Consider the following 19,915-nt stretch of genomic DNA (forward strand, 5'->3'; position numbering starts at 1 on the left):
TTTGTTCACCATTAGAATGACAGTGAGAAGCTAATGAAACATTTTAAGAAATAAAACGTTTGCTGTAAAGTCTGTACATCAAATCACCAGTAAAATAAATGTCTAAATAAAATCAATATAGCCGACAATGAAAATACCGCTGCACTCTGTGAGTTATCCATGTCATGTTCTCACAATACAAGTGTTCTCTACAAACTGAGTCAAAGTTATTTTTGTTGGCCCACTTTATGTGGTTAGGTTTCAGCTGCACTTGCTGCATTTGTTGCACGCTCACATTTGTTGAGTTAACCATTTGCATTTGATATTGTTGTTTAGTCAGCCTTGTTTAGTCATTGTTCAACTCTTCCTAAAGGAAACTGAAGTTCAAATAAGATTAGAAAGGAGGAAGTAAAAATAGCCGTATTCGCAAGATAGGAAAGGATGTGCTCAAGTACTAAAATGAAATGAAAAACAGATCAGTCAGTTGTATTTCACATTAATACACACTTATGCTCATAATTTTGATTTCCACAATACAAGTTTTTAAATATTTACAATCTTAATGAAATGTGCTACTGTGCAACTATAAATATGCATACTGTATAACAAAACATTGCAATACATGACTTTGCTTTGCTGTTCAGTTCAGTTCATGGCATGTCCTTTTCGAGTCAGGTATTGTGGGCTATTTGTGACATCTCCAGCTGAGTAGAGGTCAGAGTGACTGAGTCCATGTGGCCTTTCTGCAGTGGCTTCTGACGCAGAGTTGCCGTCAGTCTCCTCCTGAACATCTTACAGAGAAACACGTAGATGAGCGGGTCCAAACAGACATTTGTGGCCGATAGCCACAATGTGGTTTCCTTTGCAATATAGAGGGCATTTTGTGCCTTGCATGGACCCACACTGTTACGTGTTTGAGTCAGAGTGTATGGGACCCTTGCAAAGTGGAAGGGGGCAAAGCAAGTGAAAAACACCCCCACGACCACAAAAACTTTTGCTTTAGTTTTTCGACTGGCAGCTTGTGATCGACTCTTCGATGCTTTGTAAGACTCATAGACCTTTTTACTGATAAATGTGTAGCATACAACCATTTGAGCTAATGTGCCCCAGAAAATCACCTGCAAACCAAGAAAACAATTAATATCCAATAGATCTCTGTGTCATAATGTCCATATTGTCTTTTTACCTGACAGAAGTAGTTGAACCCCTCGTGCCAAAGCAGCCCAGCCTCGCTCTTCATAGAAGTGCACTTGAGTTTGCCTCCAGAAGGCTTTGGTGGTTGGTCACTCAGAATGACATTGGGCAGCGCTAAGGACAGCATCACCAGCCACACACCTGCGCTGACCACCTGTCCCACTCTGACCCGTTGCAGGGCACACTTCCCAAACGGCCTTACAATCTTCAGGTAGCGATCCAGGCTGATGAGTCCCAGGAGGAGGATGCTGATGTACATGGTGATGTAGAAGAGAACAGCAGAGTATCTGCAGTGGAAGGCTCGCAGCTGCCAAGAGCCCACACCTGCATCACTCAACACTCTCAGGGGAATAGTGAGCGTCATCAGGAGGTCAGCCACCACCTGCTCAAGTCAAAATACAGCTCTGTTTAGAAATCTCAAATCAGCAGTATAGTCATAGCATATCGAATATGGAATATGGAATATGGAATTCTCTCTTCCTAAGCCACTTAACATCTTAACCCCTGTCTGAACCGAGCACATTTTCTCCAGTTTGGCTTTACCCAAATCTAAAAGCTCAAAAAATATCATCAAAATAGCAACAAAAATGAGGATGAAAACGCAATGTGACTAAAATGCAACTAAAAGAGACAAAAGAGCAACAAAAGAGCAACAAAAAAATTAAAAAACAGTCCGAAAACATAAAAAAAAAAAACGCTTAAAAATGTGGCAAAAATGCTGCGACAGTGAGACAAAAAAGTAACCATCACTTTTGTCGGCCGTATCTTTCAAATGAGGTGTTACACTGCTGCTCTCCAGTCGAGAAGCTTTTAGTTTTGGGAAAACCGAACTGAAGAAAATGCGCTCGGTTCAGGCTGGGGGAAAGAGGTTGACAGGTGTACATCTATGATTAATATTTACCACTGGCATTATCCCAGCAAGCCAACTTATATTTAGAAGAACATGAAAACATGGGATATGCTATGAAGACATTTTTAATCTTCAAAGATTTAACCAGTCTAGGAAGAAATAAAACATAATATATGGTCTGTAATTAAAGCATGAATGTCTTTTTTCTCACCACATTCTTCAGAAAGACCACAAACGTGGAGGTGCTGGGGATGCCAAAGAAGATCCAAGCAGCCAAAGAATTTAAGACCAAGGCCACTACGAAGAGGAGGCTGTACAGACAGGGGAACACGACGGCAGTCACGCTGGTGTCCCGGACGCATTTGAAGGACAGGTTGGACAGTGTGCCGTTCATCTTTGGAATCTACAATTATGAAGAAATAGAGAAAAGCTGTAGCTTCGAATGAAAAGCACGAACAAGCTGTAAATCGCACTTTCTTTGTGGGTTGTTGTTTGCCAATTAAGTCCACTGCACAGGATGTAAACATAGGCTGAATAGTGAATACACAGGAAAGTAGGGCTCAATCATGGCGTGAATTCCAAAGTTTCTCTACTGTGAAAAATTTTGCCACAGAAAAAGTCTGTGTTCAACAAAAGTTATGCCTACACCTAATATCTAAAAAAGAAAAAGAAAAGAAAAAGTTAAATATGAAATAATTGCAGTTGTGGACAATATCTCAGAATAGTTCCATAAAAGCAACCTCATCAAAAAATACTATTCTTTAATTTCTGACTTTCTACATGAAATCAATGTTTAAAGTTAAAAAAGCAAAACTAGCACATGTTCACACATTACTAAAGCATAGGCACAGCACCAGCGTTTGTGTATTTGTTTTAAAAATCGAACATTATTCGCGTGTTGAGCATTACTTACCTTCGTGTTGCCGCCTGGGTTTCGTGCATATGAAGAAAGCTTCACGTAAATAGAAGCTTTCGTATTTCAAAAGTGCGGACTGTTTCAAATTGACCACATCCACTTTCCACTGCGACTTCTGATAAACAGTAGCCTCGATGTCCGACCAGCTTGTTTTCACTCTCTCTCTTATGAAAGTGTGTGTGTGATGCCCTTACAATGGGTGGTCTCTGGAGCTACTGTGTGGCTGTCTTGTCACAATCCCAAGGCGTTTGCCAGTCTTCCTCCACCGGTCAATGGCTCTTTCCTTCCTTGCTTCCTGTTCCAATTGTCTGCCGAGGGGCTTGTTCTGCGCTGTGCCAGTCCCCCTGCCTCCGCTCGCCTTATGTCAGTCTGTGTGTGTGCGCCCATGACAAGCAAACACCAAAGCCCATCAAGCTCCGCTGTTGACCAATTTATCAACATCTCTCTTATCGTGCTGGCTCTTTTTGTCACACAGTTTGCACAATAACAAGGAAATTGCCATAAAGATGCTGTGGGTTTTGCAGGTTGCATCGAGTTCCTTTTGTTAAAAATGCAACTCTAGCTTGAGTAGACTTGACTGACATGTAGTTCTGTGAGCAGATGTGAAATGATGTCTCTATAGTCCACATCATTCACAGTCTAATTAGTTTTGTGCTTGTTGAATTCCCTGGTGGAGGATTAAGCTAAAAATACATTCATCTGAGAAAAGCCGCATTTTACTTCCTGTGTGACTTTTGGTGTAACAATTTTGACAGATGGGAATTAACAAAATAGAGAAGCGCATCACGTCCCAGTGTAACCCTTACGACTTTATTAAATCATCTTCTGTCGTGGCATCACAAGACCTTTAAGTTCAAGCAGAGTATTAGCATTGCTTTACAAAACTGCACTGCATCAAATGAGTAATATGTTTGCATTTCAAAGCATATTTAGTTGTGCACACTCAATTGCTCTCCCAATACAATATTTAAATCAAACCATACATTAAAATCATTACAACAATACAATACATCGTAGTATATTTTGCCACAGTAAGCAAAATTGCATGTTAAAAGTGACAAAAGTATCAACATCACAGCAGTCTGCTCTTTTATTTGGTGCATATAAACAACAGTAATATTCTTTTTGTGTTTTTGCAGTGAGCTGACAGTTCCCTGACGTCACCTCCTTCATTTATCTCAGCTTGTGTGATCCCAAGTGACTGGATAAAAGGTACATATTTAGACAACCATTTGGTGTGTCAGTGAGAAGGCTCTTTGATGAAACGTGGTGAACTGCTAATAGAAAGTTATTATACAAAGGAATTAGCTCTAATGCGGTCATTAAAGCACACATTTCCTGAAGGCATTTCCCATATCCATGTTATGGTCATGGGAGGCCTGGCTTTGTAACGCAATGATGTAATTAAGGAATGACAGCAGATATAACATCTTTTCTCATTGTCCACTTAGCTCTATTAGCCTCATAATTAAAAATGTGAATAATAGTGAATGTTAGCTGTATTCAATTATATACAGGCACGCATAGCGCAAAACACACAAACATGTTTGTACTTCCTATTGTGATCTGAATGATGAACTAACCCTTCTACGGTCAACAGCATAAACTAAATATCCATACACATTTCTTGCAACATAACACATTTACATATGGAGGGCAGGTGTTTCCACAGGTGTAGCATTGTCTTTGAAACAACAGATATGAAATTCAACTTTTTTGGATGATTCGGTCCACATATCAAAGCTGTGGAAATCAAATTATTTCCCTGCAGTAGAGTCAACTTCATTTGGCAACTTAGATTTACATTGTAAACGTGAAAACAGACCATGTGAGACGTCCTTCTAATTTACTAAGTGATCTATCGGGATGTGCAGAGGGGTCTGTGAGAGCTGCAACGTTTTTTAGGCAACAGTGGCGAGATTTTACCTACAACTTTCAGGGTTCGATTCAGGCAGTACAGTTTTAATCTTCTTTAATCTTCTTTTTCTGACAATATTAATTGATTTGGGCAATTTTTTAACATTTTTGCAGATTTTACCTCCCTTCATTGGTTTTTGCTTAATGTGAATGGACCTTGTAATTACAGAGATATGCATCAGATCAACATTGTCAATTTGATATTTGAAAGACAACTACAATTATTTGCTGTTTTCCACCTCAGACTTAAAGGGACTATACGGAATTTAGTTTCCAGCCATGTCCTAATGTGTAGAATGCACCCAGAACTATTCACCACGACTGCCTCTAAAATCCTGCACTTTCACTCAAAAAGTTGTTACTTTAGGTCCGAAGTGCCGTCACGCACAAGCTTAATATAGAGACTACAGTAACGCGTAAGACCTGAGGTGGCAGTAGTGAGTATGAAATGACAAACTTGCATCTAGTCTCTTTAATTCTATGACAATTTTTTTCCAAGTGAAAAGGCGAAGGATTGAATATCTCCAGAGTGACTTACACTCAACACTATTTTCCTCAGACACTTTTGCTGTACATTGTGTATATTATTGATCAATAAGGAAGACCTGGGATTCCTCTTCAGGACTCCAAAATACTGACCATTTCCCCCTGTTTTGGAACACTTTAACAGGTGCTTAGGTCTTTTTTTGTGTGCAGTTTTATTTCTTGGGGCCTAGTGTTACAAGCGCCTTGGAGTGAATGCAGTCTATGACATTAAAATGTCATTCACCAGCTGTGTACTGCAACATCCTCTTCAATTTGTTAGATATGAAGGGCACACTGTTCAATAAAGATAGCAGTTTATTATTGAATTCCCGACATATAAACACATAGAGAAGTGGATCCACGCAGACGTTATTGCTAGCCAACCACAGAGTTAGTTCTTTTGCAATTTTGCCCCACCAGAAAGAACAGTCAGCGTAAGAGTCGGAGTAAACCTGCTGGAAAGTATATGGGATCCTTACTGTGTGATATGGACCGAAGGACGCAAAAAAGACAACAAGCACCATAAAAACCCGCAACTTAATTTTCTGCTTCCCTTTGCTGTTATTGCTACCCGAGTTTCTGAATGATTGTATGACCTTGTTTGTTATGCAAATATAGCAACATGCCACAATCACACTGACAGACCAGAAATATACATTTAGGTAGATAGAAAGATATTTATGAAAAAGAACCCCTGCAGGAACTTTTATGTCCAAACATGTCTCATACTCGGTTTCATTCACCTTTTTGTTGCTCAATATGATGGTTGGTAGTGCCGAAATCCCGAAGACAGTCATCCACACCGCCACTGATATGACGGAGCTCAAGATAACATTTTGAGCGATCTTGCTTTGCGGAGTGACAATCTTGGCGAAACGGTCCAAACTTATGAGCCCCAGGAATGTGATGGAGGTGTAGAAGAATGTATAGAAAAGGACGCTGAAAAATCGACAGGAGAGGAGCACTAGCCACAGCGGCGCACCAGGGAGGTCGCTCACGGCAATGAATGGGAGAGTCAGGGTCAGAAGGAGGTCAGCGCCGATGAGGTTTTTCAGATAGACGATGAATGTGGTGGTGGATTTGAGGTGCAGAGAGACCCAGGCTGCCACGCTGTTGAGCAGTAGAGCCAAGGGGAACATAAGAAGGTAAAGCGCTGATAGGAAGACTGGTTTATCGTTGCTGCAGGTATTACTGTTATTAGTGGCAGGGGTTGAAGACACTGCACTTCCTGAAGAACAGGATTGAAAATCATCTTAATTTAGATACATTTTTGCAGAAAGTTTTAATTTTTTACTCACCTTGCTCAATGCCGTCAGTGGTAGCCATTCATTTATCTGTACTGTGTCCCTGCTTGACCAGATAATTTGCTAAAAACATATATTAGAGAGTAATGTTAAGAATAAAATGCAAACTTTGACAGCGTTGCAGCAGATGTAAAATAAACTGACCCCATATTCACACACTAATTTTGAGTAAAGACTATCTTATTCCAGTCATTACTAGATGTGATAAAGAAATCTGAATTATTATCCTCTGTAAGCCCCTATTTATGTTTTGCTGGGGTGCATAGGTATACATCAAATACACTGCATTTAGTTTCTACTGTAAAAGGAAACAATTACAAAGGAAATCTTGACGTATGTTAAAAGTAACTTACAGTTTAAGTCTCCTTTGTGATCACCAAGTGCCCAGCGACTATGAAACAGCTCTGATAGTCAATCGAGATATTTAACGGACTGAATTTCCTGGTGGACACACTGTGTTACATTTAACAATTAAACTTGACATATGCAAAAATTGTAAAAATTGCAGTGGCATGATTAATGCCGTGATTTTCCAAAGCAATAGACACAGCGAGGGTCATTTATCAGGTGTGCCTCTAACAGAGACCAGGAACAATTATGAAGTTGTTGTGTACAAAATAAATAAATACATTTGTGGTTTAAACTGTAGTACATGTACCACTGAGCTTCATTTCATTTGAAAATTAATTAATAATAATGAAGTTATTGGGTGGCACGGTGGCCGAGTGGTCGACGCCCTTCCCTCTCAGAAAGAAGGTCCCAGGTTAGATCCCCGAGCCGAACGGGGCCTTTCTGTGTTTGCATGTTCTCCCTGTGCCTGCGTAGGTTTCCCCTAACACTAAAAACCTGCTAGTTAGTGGCTCAGGACTAGCCATCATCTGATGTAAGCAATTTCAATGTACAATTGTATAATGACAGTTTGACAAAAATAAACTACAAAAGTGCAAAAAGATTTTATTAGTATTTTATTTTCATTTTTTAATAGCAGTTTATGTAGCTTTATGTTGTTGTCTTTTTTTTTTACAATATTAATATACTCGACATTGCAATTTTATATATCTTCCAAACAACATATGCATATAATATCTTGTAAACTATACATTGCCCACGTCTATTATCCTATTTTTTTACTCTTTTTTTGTGGTGTAGTTACATTGTAATGCCACATAGGGGCGCTAGCTATCTGTAATTGCCTCAAACATAATGGACAAACAGAAGATTTGCCTATATTGACATAGTTTGGTGTGCACATATTAAATGAAGGAAAGGTTGATTATTTTCACTGTGACTATTTGTACAACATTCATATAATATATAGAATTACATTTTTGAGTGTATAGGTGTTATTTCTAGTTGCATCGCTAGACGGCAGTAAAACACAGGGTGAGCTATGGTCCTCATGGAAACCCTGGGGTAATCAGTGGCAGGCTTCATATTTCTGGACTTGCAGGGAACAACATGTGTTTCTACTGTGTGCCATTGTCTTTTTCTTCTAAACACCAGCCAAGAGAAATTCCTCTTGCCCTCATCATGTCAACCAGTTTGTTTTTGTACTCCCTACATAGGAAAATGTAGAGCAGGGGGTCCAGGCAAGCATTAGTGGTGGAGAGCCACAGGGTGAGTTTGTAGACCACTTCTATCCAAACGTCAGTGCACACATCAAACACTTCACGGAGTGCATCGGGAATGCGCATGACATGAAGAGGCACAAAGCAGACAAAGAACACCAGTAATATCAGGAAGACCCTTAGCTTTGTCTTCTTATTTCCTTGACTGTTGTTGCTTCCAGAATTTCTGAAAGATTGGATCACTTTTGCCGTAATGAATATGTAGCAAAACACAATCAATGCACAAACAAACCAGAACACGGCCTCCATGGCTGCCACCACATAGCCGTGCACAATCACCCCCTCTGGGCTTTTGAGATCCATGCAGAAGTCATTTGACATTCTCGCTGGCAGAGGCTGATTTGTCAGGATCATGTTTGGAAGGCAGGTGCCACCAAAAATAAGAAGCCAGACCAAAGAGCACATGACTTGGCTGAACACAACATTTTGCCCCAAGCTTTTCCCACAAGGTTTCACTATTTTGAAAAAGCGATCGAGGCTAATCAGGCCCATCAGTGCTATACTTGTGTACAAAGAACAGTAGAAAACCACATCGGAGTAACGACAAGTGAAGGCCCGGAATTCTATCGTGATTGTGGGTTGCAAGCTCGCCGCCATGAAAGGAAGAGTCAGGGTCATGAGGAGGTCAGCCGCAACCAGGTTTTTGAGGTACACTATGATGGTCGAGGTCGATTTTAGGTGGAAGGAGATACAAGAGGCAACTCCATTCAGGACTAATGCAAAGGGAAACAAGATTAAAAACAGGATGGACAATGCCAGGTTCAAAGCAGTGTCCTCGGAGTGGGTACATTCTGGAGAGGGAGTAGTGGAGTTGTTGGTGGTATGGCGGATGACAGTGTTATTGAAGGATGGCATTGTGAGATCTAGAGGCAAATAAGGAGTAATTTTAGAGGTATGAAAAAGGTGTAGAAATACATTGCATTCAGTATTGTATTGTTAATGTGGTTCTGTGAGGAAGGACAACGACTTCTCAGTAAAGGCTATGACAGTAGAGACCGACTGATAGAATTCTTAGCAGCTGATAGCCAATAAGCCCTGCTGATTTTTAAAGGCTTAACCATTAACTGAACACTCAAAATACAGTGCAGTGCCTGGCAAAGCATCGAAGTGTAATAAGAGAAGACAATATAACTTAGCATCCACAAAGAACATAAAGCATTAAAACTAATCATTGTGGATCTCATTTAGTCAAATGGCCTTATGTGTTCAATGTATAGACTTCCTCTTTGATATATCCTTATCATTGGTTTATACTTGATTTGAGTAACACGCATTAATTGATTGGAATAGTATGAAAACAGTATGTCAATGATAATTCTGGAAAAAGCATCATGAGAGTGTGTTTGATGCAAATATATTTGATTTTCTAGGCTGTCTTATGCCACATATATTTTCACGAGTTTGTCAGATTTGTTTTGAATGTTGATTTTTTTGCGCCTGACATTTGTTTTTCTCATTTGTAACTTTGACATGGTTTTTGAATTGACTGACACCAGAGCATTTGCATGCATCCTGAAAGTTGAAATTGACACTTCCCCAGGCGCTGCCAAATGACAGAAGCTATGTAAATACTGCCATTTTTCTGCCTTTATAACAACTAAAGGAAACAGTATGCCAAGTTCTTTCAGCACAATTTTAATGACCTGAAACGGATGAAAACCCGTACATCTTTCTCTGTAATCCTGTCATTTACATCTACATTAAACATTGCTAATGCCGACTGTTCATGTAAGTTATAGTTTCAATTCAAATCCCAATTGTAAAGTATAGCAAAATAAACACAAAATGAAACATACAGCCAACATAGCAGAGCTTTTTTTCTTTTAGGTCTGATTGAATACACTGTAAAATAAATGCTTTACACAAATAGTGATAAAGTGACATCTACTCACCACTACAGGTTCGATTCCATACCTTGCGAGCAGCAGACACTAAAGGGTCACATACGGCTGGTCTGATAGCCTCTTAAACCAGTCAGATGCAAATCTGTCACTGACTGATGGCAACATTGTGGATTTGCGTCCCCTTTTGCAAAGAAAAACATAACACGCTTGCTGTATATTCAAAGTTATTGGTGTTGGCAGGAAACATAGACTGATTTTCTTATTTTTATGAAACATAAGGCAGGGACATTTTCTCAAGGAGAAAATATTTGGCTTAGCAATGTGAAAGATAAAAACCCTAGAACAACAAACACTAAATCTGTCAGTAGATCTTTTTATTTTCCATTTAGGATTTCATTTTACAAAGTCGATTTGCTTAAGACAAAGCATGCTTCTGTCCCATGCAGTATTCATTTATTTCCATTACTGACATCATGCTCTGCGGTAATAATGATATAATATTTTGGAGAATGAAGACATAGATATGCAGCTCTAGTTCACACATGCATTTTATTATGTTGAAAATGATATTTTCTTTATTTACACAGCATGCATTTGATAAAGAACTCCATAAAGTTTGTAAAGTGAAAGCAGAAGTGACAGTGTTTTGCTGCTAAAGAGAACTGAAAGGTGAGCAGGTAAAGAGGAGTGGAGTCATTTGGGGATTTACATAAACCAGTGCCACCATGTAACAATGTGCATTCGGATTTCAACAGTGGAATAAAATGCACGTATATGTTGTTACTGCGTATAGATCATGTCGTGTGGTGAGAAGTTATGACAGTTTGGTATAAGTTTATGTTTAACTGTCCCTTATTGGTACGTAGGTATAATTTATATACAATACTGCTATGCCACCATCTATTCACAGTAGTCTCAATAGTCTGTATTCTATGTGCATCTGACTCGCTTTTGATACATGCAAGCTATTTAACCAGGGATAACCCACACGTTTTTCATTTCTTTTGCTCTGACCTGCCAAATTAGCCATCACAACGTGTCCCCCGACCCGAACCAGTGCAACAATATCAAACCGTGTTCTCACCTATAACTTTCATCATAGTTCAGGACCAAAGCAAAAGACCAATATCCTTCCTGAGAGTCTGTTACATGGTCTCACTTGTGTCCGTATAAACAGAGCTCCTTCCTGTAAGCAAGCTACATGTTCCAGGTTGCAAGCGCAGGCTTTTGAACAGTTTAGTCCTGAAGGATTTGCACAGAAAGAAGTAGATGAGGGGGTCCAGCACTGAGTTGAGGGATGACATGAAAAGTGTAATTTCTTTCAGCTGAAATAGGGAGAGTTTTTGTTGGCAGTCGAACGTACCCACTCTGGTTTGGCTTATTGTGTATGGTACTCTGGCAAAATGAAAAGGCACAAAGCACAAAACAAACACTGCAAGGACTAAGAACACTCTAGCATTCATTTTTCTCTTGGGACGGTTGGATTTATCCTGTTTGTGGGACTTGGTGCGATGGTAGGACCTGACCAGCTCTTTGCTGATAAGCGTATAACACACAATCACAGTGGCCAAGTTCCCCCAGAATATCACTTGACAAACATAATTCACCACTTCATGCCAGTACAAGCCTGCCTGTGTCTTGAGGTCGCTGCATTTGAAGTAGTGAGATTTTGGGGGTTTCTTCGTTAGGATGACATTAGGTAAACAGAGCAACAACAATAGAGTCCATATGATGCCCGAAAGGATTTTGCGTCGGGCCAGGCGCGCCGTGTTGGTCCCCCGAAATGGATTTAATGTCTTTCTGCAGCGGTCAATGCTGATGAGGCCGAAGAACAGGATGCTGATGTACATGGTTAAGTAAAAGAGGACAGACGAGACACGGCACACGAAAACTCGAAGTCCTGTAGAAGCGGCGTTTGAGTCGGACAGCACCTGCACACACCAAGATTTTAGATACTCTTCAGTAAAGAAAACTAGAGCCTACGGAGAGTTTTAGATGCAAAGTCTATAGAAGTAAATGAACCTCTAAGCCCACGCATTAACCAAGCGCATTTTCCCCAGCTTGACTTTACCCAAATCTACATGCTCCTTGACTGGAGAGCAACAGTGCAAGGCCTGGAAGTTCTTTGCCTAATTTTTTAAGCGTTTTTGTCTCTCTTTATGCCACTTTTTTGTTGTGCCATTGTTGCTTTTCTGGCACACTTTTGATGCTCTTTTGTTGCTCCTTTGTTGTTGTTTTTCATCACTTTTGTGGCTTTTTTCCCCCTGCTTCTGCTTTATGTTTTCATCATGCTTTTGTCACTTTTCTAATCTGTTATTGTTGCTTATCCATCACGTTTTTGTCACCATTTTATCACTATTTTATCACATGTTTGTTACGTTTTCATGGTCGATTTTGATGCTTTTATCAAGAAGCTTTTAGATTTGGGTTAAGCCAAATAGGAAAAACATTTGCTCCGTTCAGGTTGGGGGTTAAGGGGTTAAACAATACAGGCATAATCTGTTTTTGTGTGTAACTATTAACGAGTAAACAGCAAACACAAAGAATCATTTGCCAAAAACAATATCAAAAAGTACAACTTGTTTAGCTGCTGGATAACTAGAATAATTGTTTTTAACTAGCTTGGTTTAATATGAAATACATTACTCTAGTACTCTTTTTTTGTGTGCCTTATTTAATTCTTTTGGCAAATGTTTCTCCATGGATGCTGCTGCCTGCTCCAGAAAAAGTTGTCGTTCATATATTGGATCTGCATAAGTATCCGTTATGTACTCCTTACCTTGAATGGAAAAGTGAAAGTCATTATAACATCGGCCACCACAATGTTTTTGAGATAGATGATGAAGTGAGACTTTGAGGGGATGCGGAAGAAAACCCAGACGGCCACCGCGTTGAGAGTGAGTCCCACCAGAAACAGGAGCGTGTACAGGACAGGAAACAGGACTGTCTTTGCGACGTTGTCACGGGAACAGGTGGCGTTCGTGTGGCTGTGGTTACCGGGAGACACGGGGAAGGTTGTATTTCTGTCCATGATCAGAGCTGCATGAGGAAAGACAGGTGTGAGTTACATGATCGATTAACTTGTAATAATTTTGAATGATAATGATATTTAAAGTAGAGAAGAATGAAGTCGTCCTGAATGAGCTAACAATATGTGAAAAAAAGCCGTAATATAGATTTTTGGTTGCTAAGTTGGTTGCTAATACTGGCAAAAAGGTGCTATAAGTTCTAGTAAAAGGTGTTCTTACCGCTCAGTATGAAGTCTCCTAAAGATTTGATTTGAGTGTGAAGATTTGAGTCTTGGAGAGTGCTTATTTCTGGAGCTCACTTCTGCTGCAATTGTCTGTCTGTACGTGCGGTAGATGCGACTATTACAACACTTTAGTTTGGTCTTCTCCTTTCTCCTTCCTGTCACGACTAAGTTTGCACTTTCACTCAATCTGTCCTAGAGTTCAAGCATCGGATGTTGTTTTGCATTACGGGGAACATGCATAGGCGATAACTAAATGTTCCTTAAGGCAATATACCTGATTTGTGGGGAAAACAGTGCGCATCTATTTATTAAGCATTTCTGTGACAGTGACATTGAAAAGTGACCCTGCAAGTTGTGAAACGTGCCTTTAAACTCGTCCCTGGGAAGAATTGGGATGCTACAAGTATGTTAAGAAAGTTGGGAATGAGTTTGGACCACAGCTAACACTCTGTCATTGTGTTAAATAGATAAATAAAAAATAAATTAAAAAAAATCAGTTATAGGGTCAGAACACTTTCATTAGATTTTCTTTATTAGAAAAAAAATGGAAATGTCTATGAATGAAGACTTATTTATTTATACACACTTTAAAAGGTATTGTTTTGCTGCAGATACATAACCCTTGTGTTATAACGACATGTTAAATTTCAGTTCATCTTTCTCTGAATGACATTATTTGAAACTCCTCTCACATGACCCTTCAAGCTGATGAACTTTCGAATGCCAATTGTTTGTGTGTCTGTGAAGGCGGCAGTGCCGGTGTCAGCAGGATTCACTTCCCCCCGTCTGCCATAATGTGTGATTGCGTGTCCATCAGCATGAGCTGTGTTTACAGTAAATACAGTGATTCGGTTACTGGTATGAAGTGGAAACGGCAATGGTGCATTAGTTATGCATGCCAACAAGGAACGGGAAGGTTGTAGGTTCAAATCTCAGCCTGAGCTCGTGTTGTTGTTGCTTTCCTGCAGACTCTGCACAGCTCACTTCATTCAAAGTGATGTGACTGGTTGCAACAGAAAGGGTATCCGGTGTGACAATGTGGCAAATGTTGTGTGTATAAAGACTGAAGTCGTCAATGCTGATTGTGACACATTTTTAGTTTCATTGAAAAATCTCGTGCTAGTGGTTCACCACCAAAGACCACGCCACAACACAAGGTGTGATTTAAATAATTTAGTAATCACTGCGACTGTGAGTGGAGGCTCCGTCTCAGGTGTGTACTTAGCCCTTCAGAACCCCCTCAGAGAAGAATTAAAATGCTCCTTTGTAATATCTAACATTTGGATATTGTCCGCAGGTCCACATTAGTGCTGATTCATCTTCCACACAGGTCTTTGACCTTTTAGCTCTCACTGTCACTTCAGTTGAACTACAAACCTCTCTGAGCACCTTCACATCCTGTCAGCAGCTTTCGACACACAAACTCCCACTTTATGCAACCACATAATAAGTCTTTGAAAAGCTTTTATCACAACACGGAGCCCGGGGTTAAAGAAAGGTTGACGCCATGTTTGAGGGTCAAGCTAAATCAGTCTCTCGAGCAGCTGTGGTCAGGCAGCTTAAGAACGAACTCTGACCCCTGGGACCACAGATCATGTTGTGGCAGGTTGAATATAGCTATTTACATAGACGAGCATCTAAACATAACATCCAGGGTGGCCTTTGCATGCTGCCTGTTTGTGACTGTCTTCACCTGTGTCTATACAAGTTTGTTTGGAACACTTCTGAGTCAAGTTTCTAGTAGCAGTGCCTCTTGCTGAAATGTGCCCACCACACTTTGTTTTGACAGTGTGGTGTTTCTGTAGCTACTCATGTCGGCCGAGTCCAGTTCTCTGTAAGAGCCACAGTCTGCCTCCCATATGCTGTAGCAATAAATCCGACAAATCTAAACCAGTTTGCAGTTTGGCAAAGTGGAGATAAGAAAAGAAGGGAACTGTTTTGTATCGACAGTAGCTTTAAATAACCCTGACGTTACAATAAAGATGATCAAACAGGCTTTTATTAAGAGCCATGTTGTTTCCTTATCAAAAACAACAGCTTTAAATACACTTTTTCTGTATCCATGTGATGGTTAAATAAGTTGTTGGGATGAAACAGTGTCCTGGATCTCCAATACGTGGTGAACTCCCTACAGCTTGAATTTGAAGATTTGTTTGTTTGTGCTTTGCTGACTCAAAGTGTGTTTTTCCCTCATTTGCCCCATATGTCCAGAATAGAAATGCTTATCGTCTGCATCTAAACTACCAAAGTCTAAACGGCTCATGAAACAGAGAACAGTGTTTTTGATTTCAGCCTGAACATTGCCCTAGCAACCGCTTTTGTTTGGCACCAGGGTCTGACAAAGCTTTCATCTGGTCTACACATTAGTAGACGACCTAGCAAACTCTACCTCCACACACACGCACACACGCACGCACACACACACACACACACACATACACACACACACACACACACACACACACACACACACACATACACAAAGCTTTTTCTGTGACGTGAAGCTGTCTTTCCCAGTGATTTTCTGGTAACAGACTGCTGTGTAGTGGCTCTGGGGAAACATACTTCAGGTTTTATTTCCAGCGCTCCTTGACATGTGCCAACAGCAGCATTCCTCACGGCGAGTGTTGATATTTGTCTGATATTCCCCTCATCTCACTGTTGGACAGAGCCGAGTGCCAAAATGTGCCATGAAAAATAGAAACCCTGAAGGACAACAGCACCTTTGAGCAGACCCTCAGGTGGCAGGATACCGCACATATTTGACACGGCATCGCTGTATGCTCAGTAGCAGCAAATTTTTTAAAAAAAGGCGTCAATCTGCACTGAGATCAGCCAGGTGTTTGATACTGTAAGGGCTGTTCACACTGTATAATAACTCCATTATTTACTCTTGCTGCGAGCATTCTCAACATATCACAGTTAGTGTTGAATACATAGAGTATCCATTTAAATCTTACTGTGTGTTTTTAGGTGAAGAAATGACCTTATAAGGGGGGGTGTAATATAAGGACCACTATTTGCGAGATGACACCTGACAGACAGTTGCAGGTTTCAATTGAGAAGATTGCTATGACACAATTTAGGTCAATAAACTGGTCTCTTTTACTTGATACAGTAAATAGACCTTTGCAGATTAGTTTTACAGTAATGTAAAATAAGGATTGTTGTCATGGCAATTAACAGCTTACCCTCTGCTTGAACTGAGTGTGTTTTTTTTTTTTTACAGTTCGTATTCCCCAAATCCAAAAGCTTCTCAACTGGAGAGCAACAGTGTATTGTCTCATTTGAAAGCTAAGACCTAGACAAGTGATCGTAACAAAGACTTTTATGCCATGTTTTTTGGGGGGTTGAAGATTTTTCATTGTTTGTTTTTTTAAATTCCTTTTTTGTCGTGTTTTCGCCTTGTTTTTGTCACTATTTTGATGCTTTTTTTGTAAATGGTAATAATGCATCAGTTTTATATAGTGCTTTTCTGGACACGCTTTACATTGCATTATTCATTCACTCCATACTTGGTGGCGGTAAGCTACTATTGTAGCCACAGCTGTTCGCTAGGCTTCCTGGTGATCCCAAACGGTCTCCCATCCAAGTACCGACCAGGCCCTTCCCTGCTTAGCTTCCGAGGTCAGAGCAAAAGCAGTACTAAGTGACTTGTTTACCTTAATAAATCCTTTTCGTAGTCCCTCTGGGGATAATACAAGTGTTAATGGGATGATTGGAGGGTCTTTCATCTCCCCCTGTGTCTCTGGCCAGAAAGTACAATTGCAACTTCACTGCTACCAGGTCGGAGTAACCAATACAGACTAATGGAATCATGAAGAAGAAGCTAACAGGCGAATGGGCAAAGCTAACTGCGGGCTAGCACCACTTAAACAGTATTTACGGAGTGAAAAAAATTATTTCCATTGTGTAATTGGATGTACAATATCCCTCTCTCGCTTTGTCTTTTCTGTCAGCGTAGTATTTACTCTCACGGACAATTAATGAATAAAAAAATGCAACATGCTACGACACCTGCTTAGTCACTCAGTACTGCTTTAAACTTTTATTTGTTTGGGTAAAGCCAAACTGGAGAAAATGTGCTCGGTTCAGGTGGGGGTTGAGACGAATTGAAAAGAAAATATTCTCATGACAGGAAAAGGCCATGTGAGGGAAACTCATTTAGAGGTCAATACAGTACTTTGTTGTTTATGGTGTAATCAAAAATCTTAACTGGTGCAGTCAATACACCTAATGACCAGCTCCAAATCGCTGACAGTGTAGTTTGCCCACTGACCTCCTGAAGACTATTTCCCCTTTTGCAGCCCCCCCGGCACATCCATAACACTTATTTTTACAGCCTAATCAGTGGAGTTGAAAACACACTCCTGCTCTAGCTCAACTTGCCATAAAGTAGCACTGCCACATTGTTTTTGCTGGTTAATTGGCTGAGCTGGTTGTTTTTAAACCATACCACCCTTTGGGACACGGTCATTTAAAAGAGCTTTGAAGTCAGTAGCTTGACATGAGTTTGATGGAGGTTAGGTATACAGTAGCAGGTTTGAAATGTCTACCTGAAGACCCGAAAAGGCAGGATCACATCTGTTGCCAATTACTTTAGTGCGCCCCCGCTGCCACATTTCCATTGGCCCCAGAGCACAAACTGGAAAAATATGGCCCTATAAAAAGAGTCTACCAAAGCCTTTTTATGTAGCGATAATCCATATAATATGCCTGCTCCTTCATATTGGCACTTTTAAGTCCCTGTTTACCTTAATGCCTATGTACTTTTATGAATGCTCAGAGCTGAGGTATATTCTGATTTTCATGTACACCTCGCTCATTTTTATGGTTTTGTCAATTTGTCATATTTGTGCAATAGTTGGATGATTATAAACGATGATGTATTTTATTCCTCTTTTTTGAATTGTAGAGGAAGGTATTTCAGATTTTCTCGGTACAGCAGTGTGCAAAGATGAATGTGTTTTACTTGCGGTTTGAAGGTCAAGGTGAGGATTCTGTAACTGCAGTGCAAAATTTCAACATTACTGCTGATGCCAGGCAAGAACTACTGTATTTCGAGTAGTGGAATGAGTGACGTCAGATTTTTTTTTTTTTCCCTTTGAATAAAATAGTGTCTGTGTGCTATGGATGTTACATATTTCTAAGTGTGCCTTTTTAAATGTGGACGTTGTATGGGTTACATCGGTGCATGCAGTTTCTATGTCAAGTTTGGAAGTCATATACCACAGACCAAAACTATGTCTCACCTTTCACTGGTTTCCTCTGTCTGACCGTGTGCACAGATGTGATTTCCTTTCCTTTTTTAACAAAGAGCTATTTTTCTTAAGTTTCAGATAGATACAACTATAACATAGCACAGTGTGGTTTGCATCACTGGCATACAGTAGGAACGTGGAAGGTTCAATTACTATAATGCAAGACGGGTAATAGTCTCTCTGTGTTTTTGTGTTCCCCCATATTGAGTAGTTAAAGTATTGGGTAAAATTCAGAGAATACACAGTGCAATAAATAACACATGCATGTTTTATAACTTTGACTTTTAGAGCTCTTTCGCAAGCGAGATTTAGATGTTTTATTGAGTGTGAAATGGCCATCCAATAAAAATAAATACAGTGTAATGGCTTGGCTGGGGAAACAACTACCAGTGTCAGAAGCTCATTTTGATAATTTAGATAATCACTGAGAAGAGAGTAGAAGCATTGTGACTACAATTTGCCCATGGAGAGGTGTAAGTGTTAAAGCAACATAATCCCTGTGTAAACAGTGTCCACTGGGGTCCAACTGCTGGACTGATTTGTTCAAGGGCATATTTGTTTTCACAGCCCTGAAGCTGCAATAAGGCATCAACAATGTTGTGCTGAAAAGACATTATTATCCCATGTCAGTTTTGTAGTCATTCTATCATAAGCTGGATAGATCAAAATCTATCCAGGTCTATTCTCTAAATCAAACACCATGTAATTAGGATTTTTGGTTCAGATGGGTGCACAGGTGACCAGATGTGAAGAAAAAGGTTCCCTGTTAAGGTTAAGTAAACAAAAGGCTTTAATTTGGAAATTAGACTTCTTTAGGTCACATGTGCAACCAGTTTTCCGTCAAATCACAAAGCAAGCTGCCGACATTCCAAAGTTTATGGAAGACATTTTCCTCTTTCCCCATATCCGTTGTCGAAATATTACACTGCAAAGTCCTGCCTCTCCTCCTTGGTCTTCTTATTTTACATACACACTGTTATTGTCAGTTCTTGTAAACTTCTGGCTGTTGCAATTAGACAGAACATGAGTTTTAATCCAAGGGTTTTAAAGGTCACACTTTATTTGGAGCAACAGAATGTGTTAAGGCACAACAGCCTTTTCATTCCACAGCGACAACATCCCACTCTGCCCAGACATTTCATAAATTAGCAAGAGGCCAATACATTAGTACTAAATAATAGCTATTTTCACAGCTGGAAAACCTAAATGTTTTGTTTTTCTAAACCCATTCTAATCTGACTGTA

The 19,915-nt window shown here is 40.0% G+C and overlaps 4 protein-coding genes and 1 long non-coding RNA gene across 6 annotated transcripts; 1 reads left to right on the plus strand and 4 right to left on the minus strand.

The window, feature by feature from the left end:
• Positions 1-622: 622 nt before the first annotated feature.
• Positions 623-3,423, minus strand: LOC306963022 (P2Y purinoceptor 13-like). 2 transcript variants are annotated; one of them, XM_079556454.1, is made up of 4 exons: positions 3,134-3,423; positions 2,235-2,426; positions 1,166-1,555; positions 623-1,097 (listed from the first exon to the last, which is right to left on the minus strand). In XM_079556454.1, the coding sequence occupies exons 2-4, from the start codon at positions 2,415-2,417 to the stop codon at positions 651-653; spliced, it is 1,020 nt and encodes a 339-aa protein (XP_079412580.1). In that variant the 5' UTR covers positions 2,418-2,426; positions 3,134-3,423; the 3' UTR covers positions 623-650. The 2 variants fall into 2 exon arrangements, with proteins under 2 accessions (XP_079412580.1, XP_079412581.1); XM_079556455.1 differs by having other exon boundaries at positions 2,937-3,423.
• LOC306963036 lies at positions 1,409-4,203 on the plus strand. The gene is made up of 3 exons (XR_013792883.1): positions 1,409-1,543; positions 2,247-2,396; positions 4,083-4,203. It is a non-coding gene; the product is annotated as an uncharacterized lncRNA (long non-coding RNA).
• A 1,414-nt stretch (positions 4,204-5,617) lies between these two features.
• LOC306961233 (P2Y purinoceptor 13-like) lies at positions 5,618-6,734 on the minus strand (the record flags this gene model as incomplete). Its single annotated transcript, XM_079553897.1, has 1 exon — positions 5,618-6,734. The coding sequence occupies exon 1, from the start codon at positions 6,518-6,520 to the stop codon at positions 5,618-5,620; it is 903 nt and encodes a 300-aa protein (XP_079410023.1). The 5' UTR covers positions 6,521-6,734.
• Positions 6,735-8,025: 1,291 nt separating this feature from the next.
• Positions 8,026-9,168, minus strand: LOC306961318 (P2Y purinoceptor 13-like; the record flags this gene model as incomplete). The annotated part of the gene is made up of 1 exon (XM_079554012.1): positions 8,026-9,168. The coding sequence occupies one exon, from the start codon at positions 9,166-9,168 to the stop codon at positions 8,152-8,154; it is 1,017 nt and encodes a 338-aa protein (XP_079410138.1). The 3' UTR covers positions 8,026-8,151.
• A 1,593-nt stretch (positions 9,169-10,761) lies between these two features.
• On the minus strand, positions 10,762-13,559 carry p2ry12 (purinergic receptor P2Y12). The gene is made up of 3 exons (XM_079556443.1): positions 13,406-13,559; positions 12,937-13,196; positions 10,762-12,088 (listed from the first exon to the last, which is right to left on the minus strand). Exons 2-3 carry the CDS (start codon positions 13,186-13,188, stop codon positions 11,303-11,305), a joined length of 1,038 nt encoding a protein of 345 aa, XP_079412569.1. The 5' UTR covers positions 13,189-13,196; positions 13,406-13,559; the 3' UTR covers positions 10,762-11,302.
• Between the last annotated feature and the right edge of the window lie 6,356 nt (positions 13,560-19,915).

This window comes from Gobius niger, assembly GCF_951799975.1.
Source record: "Gobius niger genome assembly, chromosome: 1".
Taxonomy (NCBI): Eukaryota; Metazoa; Chordata; class Actinopteri; order Gobiiformes; family Gobiidae; genus Gobius; species Gobius niger.

What these genes read in the sequence shown, in the direction of transcription:
- LOC306963022 (XM_079556454.1), bottom strand. Translation starts at nt 2,417, where the DNA reads ATGAACGGCACACTGTCCAACCTGTCCTTCAAATGCGTCCGGGACACC. An exon ending in TGGTCTTTCTGAAGAATGTG is followed by an intron (nt 1,556 to 2,234) that starts GTGAGAAAAAAG and finishes TGACTTGAGCAG; the next exon opens with GTGGTGGCTGACCTCCTGAT. An exon ending in GGTTCAACTACTTCTGTCAG is followed by an intron (nt 1,098 to 1,165) that starts GTAAAAAGACAA and finishes CTTGGTTTGCAG; the next exon opens with GTGATTTTCTGGGGCACATT.
- p2ry12 (XM_079556443.1), bottom strand. Translation starts at nt 13,188, where the DNA reads ATGGACAGAAATACAACCTTCCCCGTGTCTCCCGGTAACCACAGCCAC. An exon ending in CTTTCACTTTTCCATTCAAG is followed by an intron (nt 12,089 to 12,936) that starts GTAAGGAGTACA and finishes TGGTGTGTGCAG; the next exon opens with GTGCTGTCCGACTCAAACGC.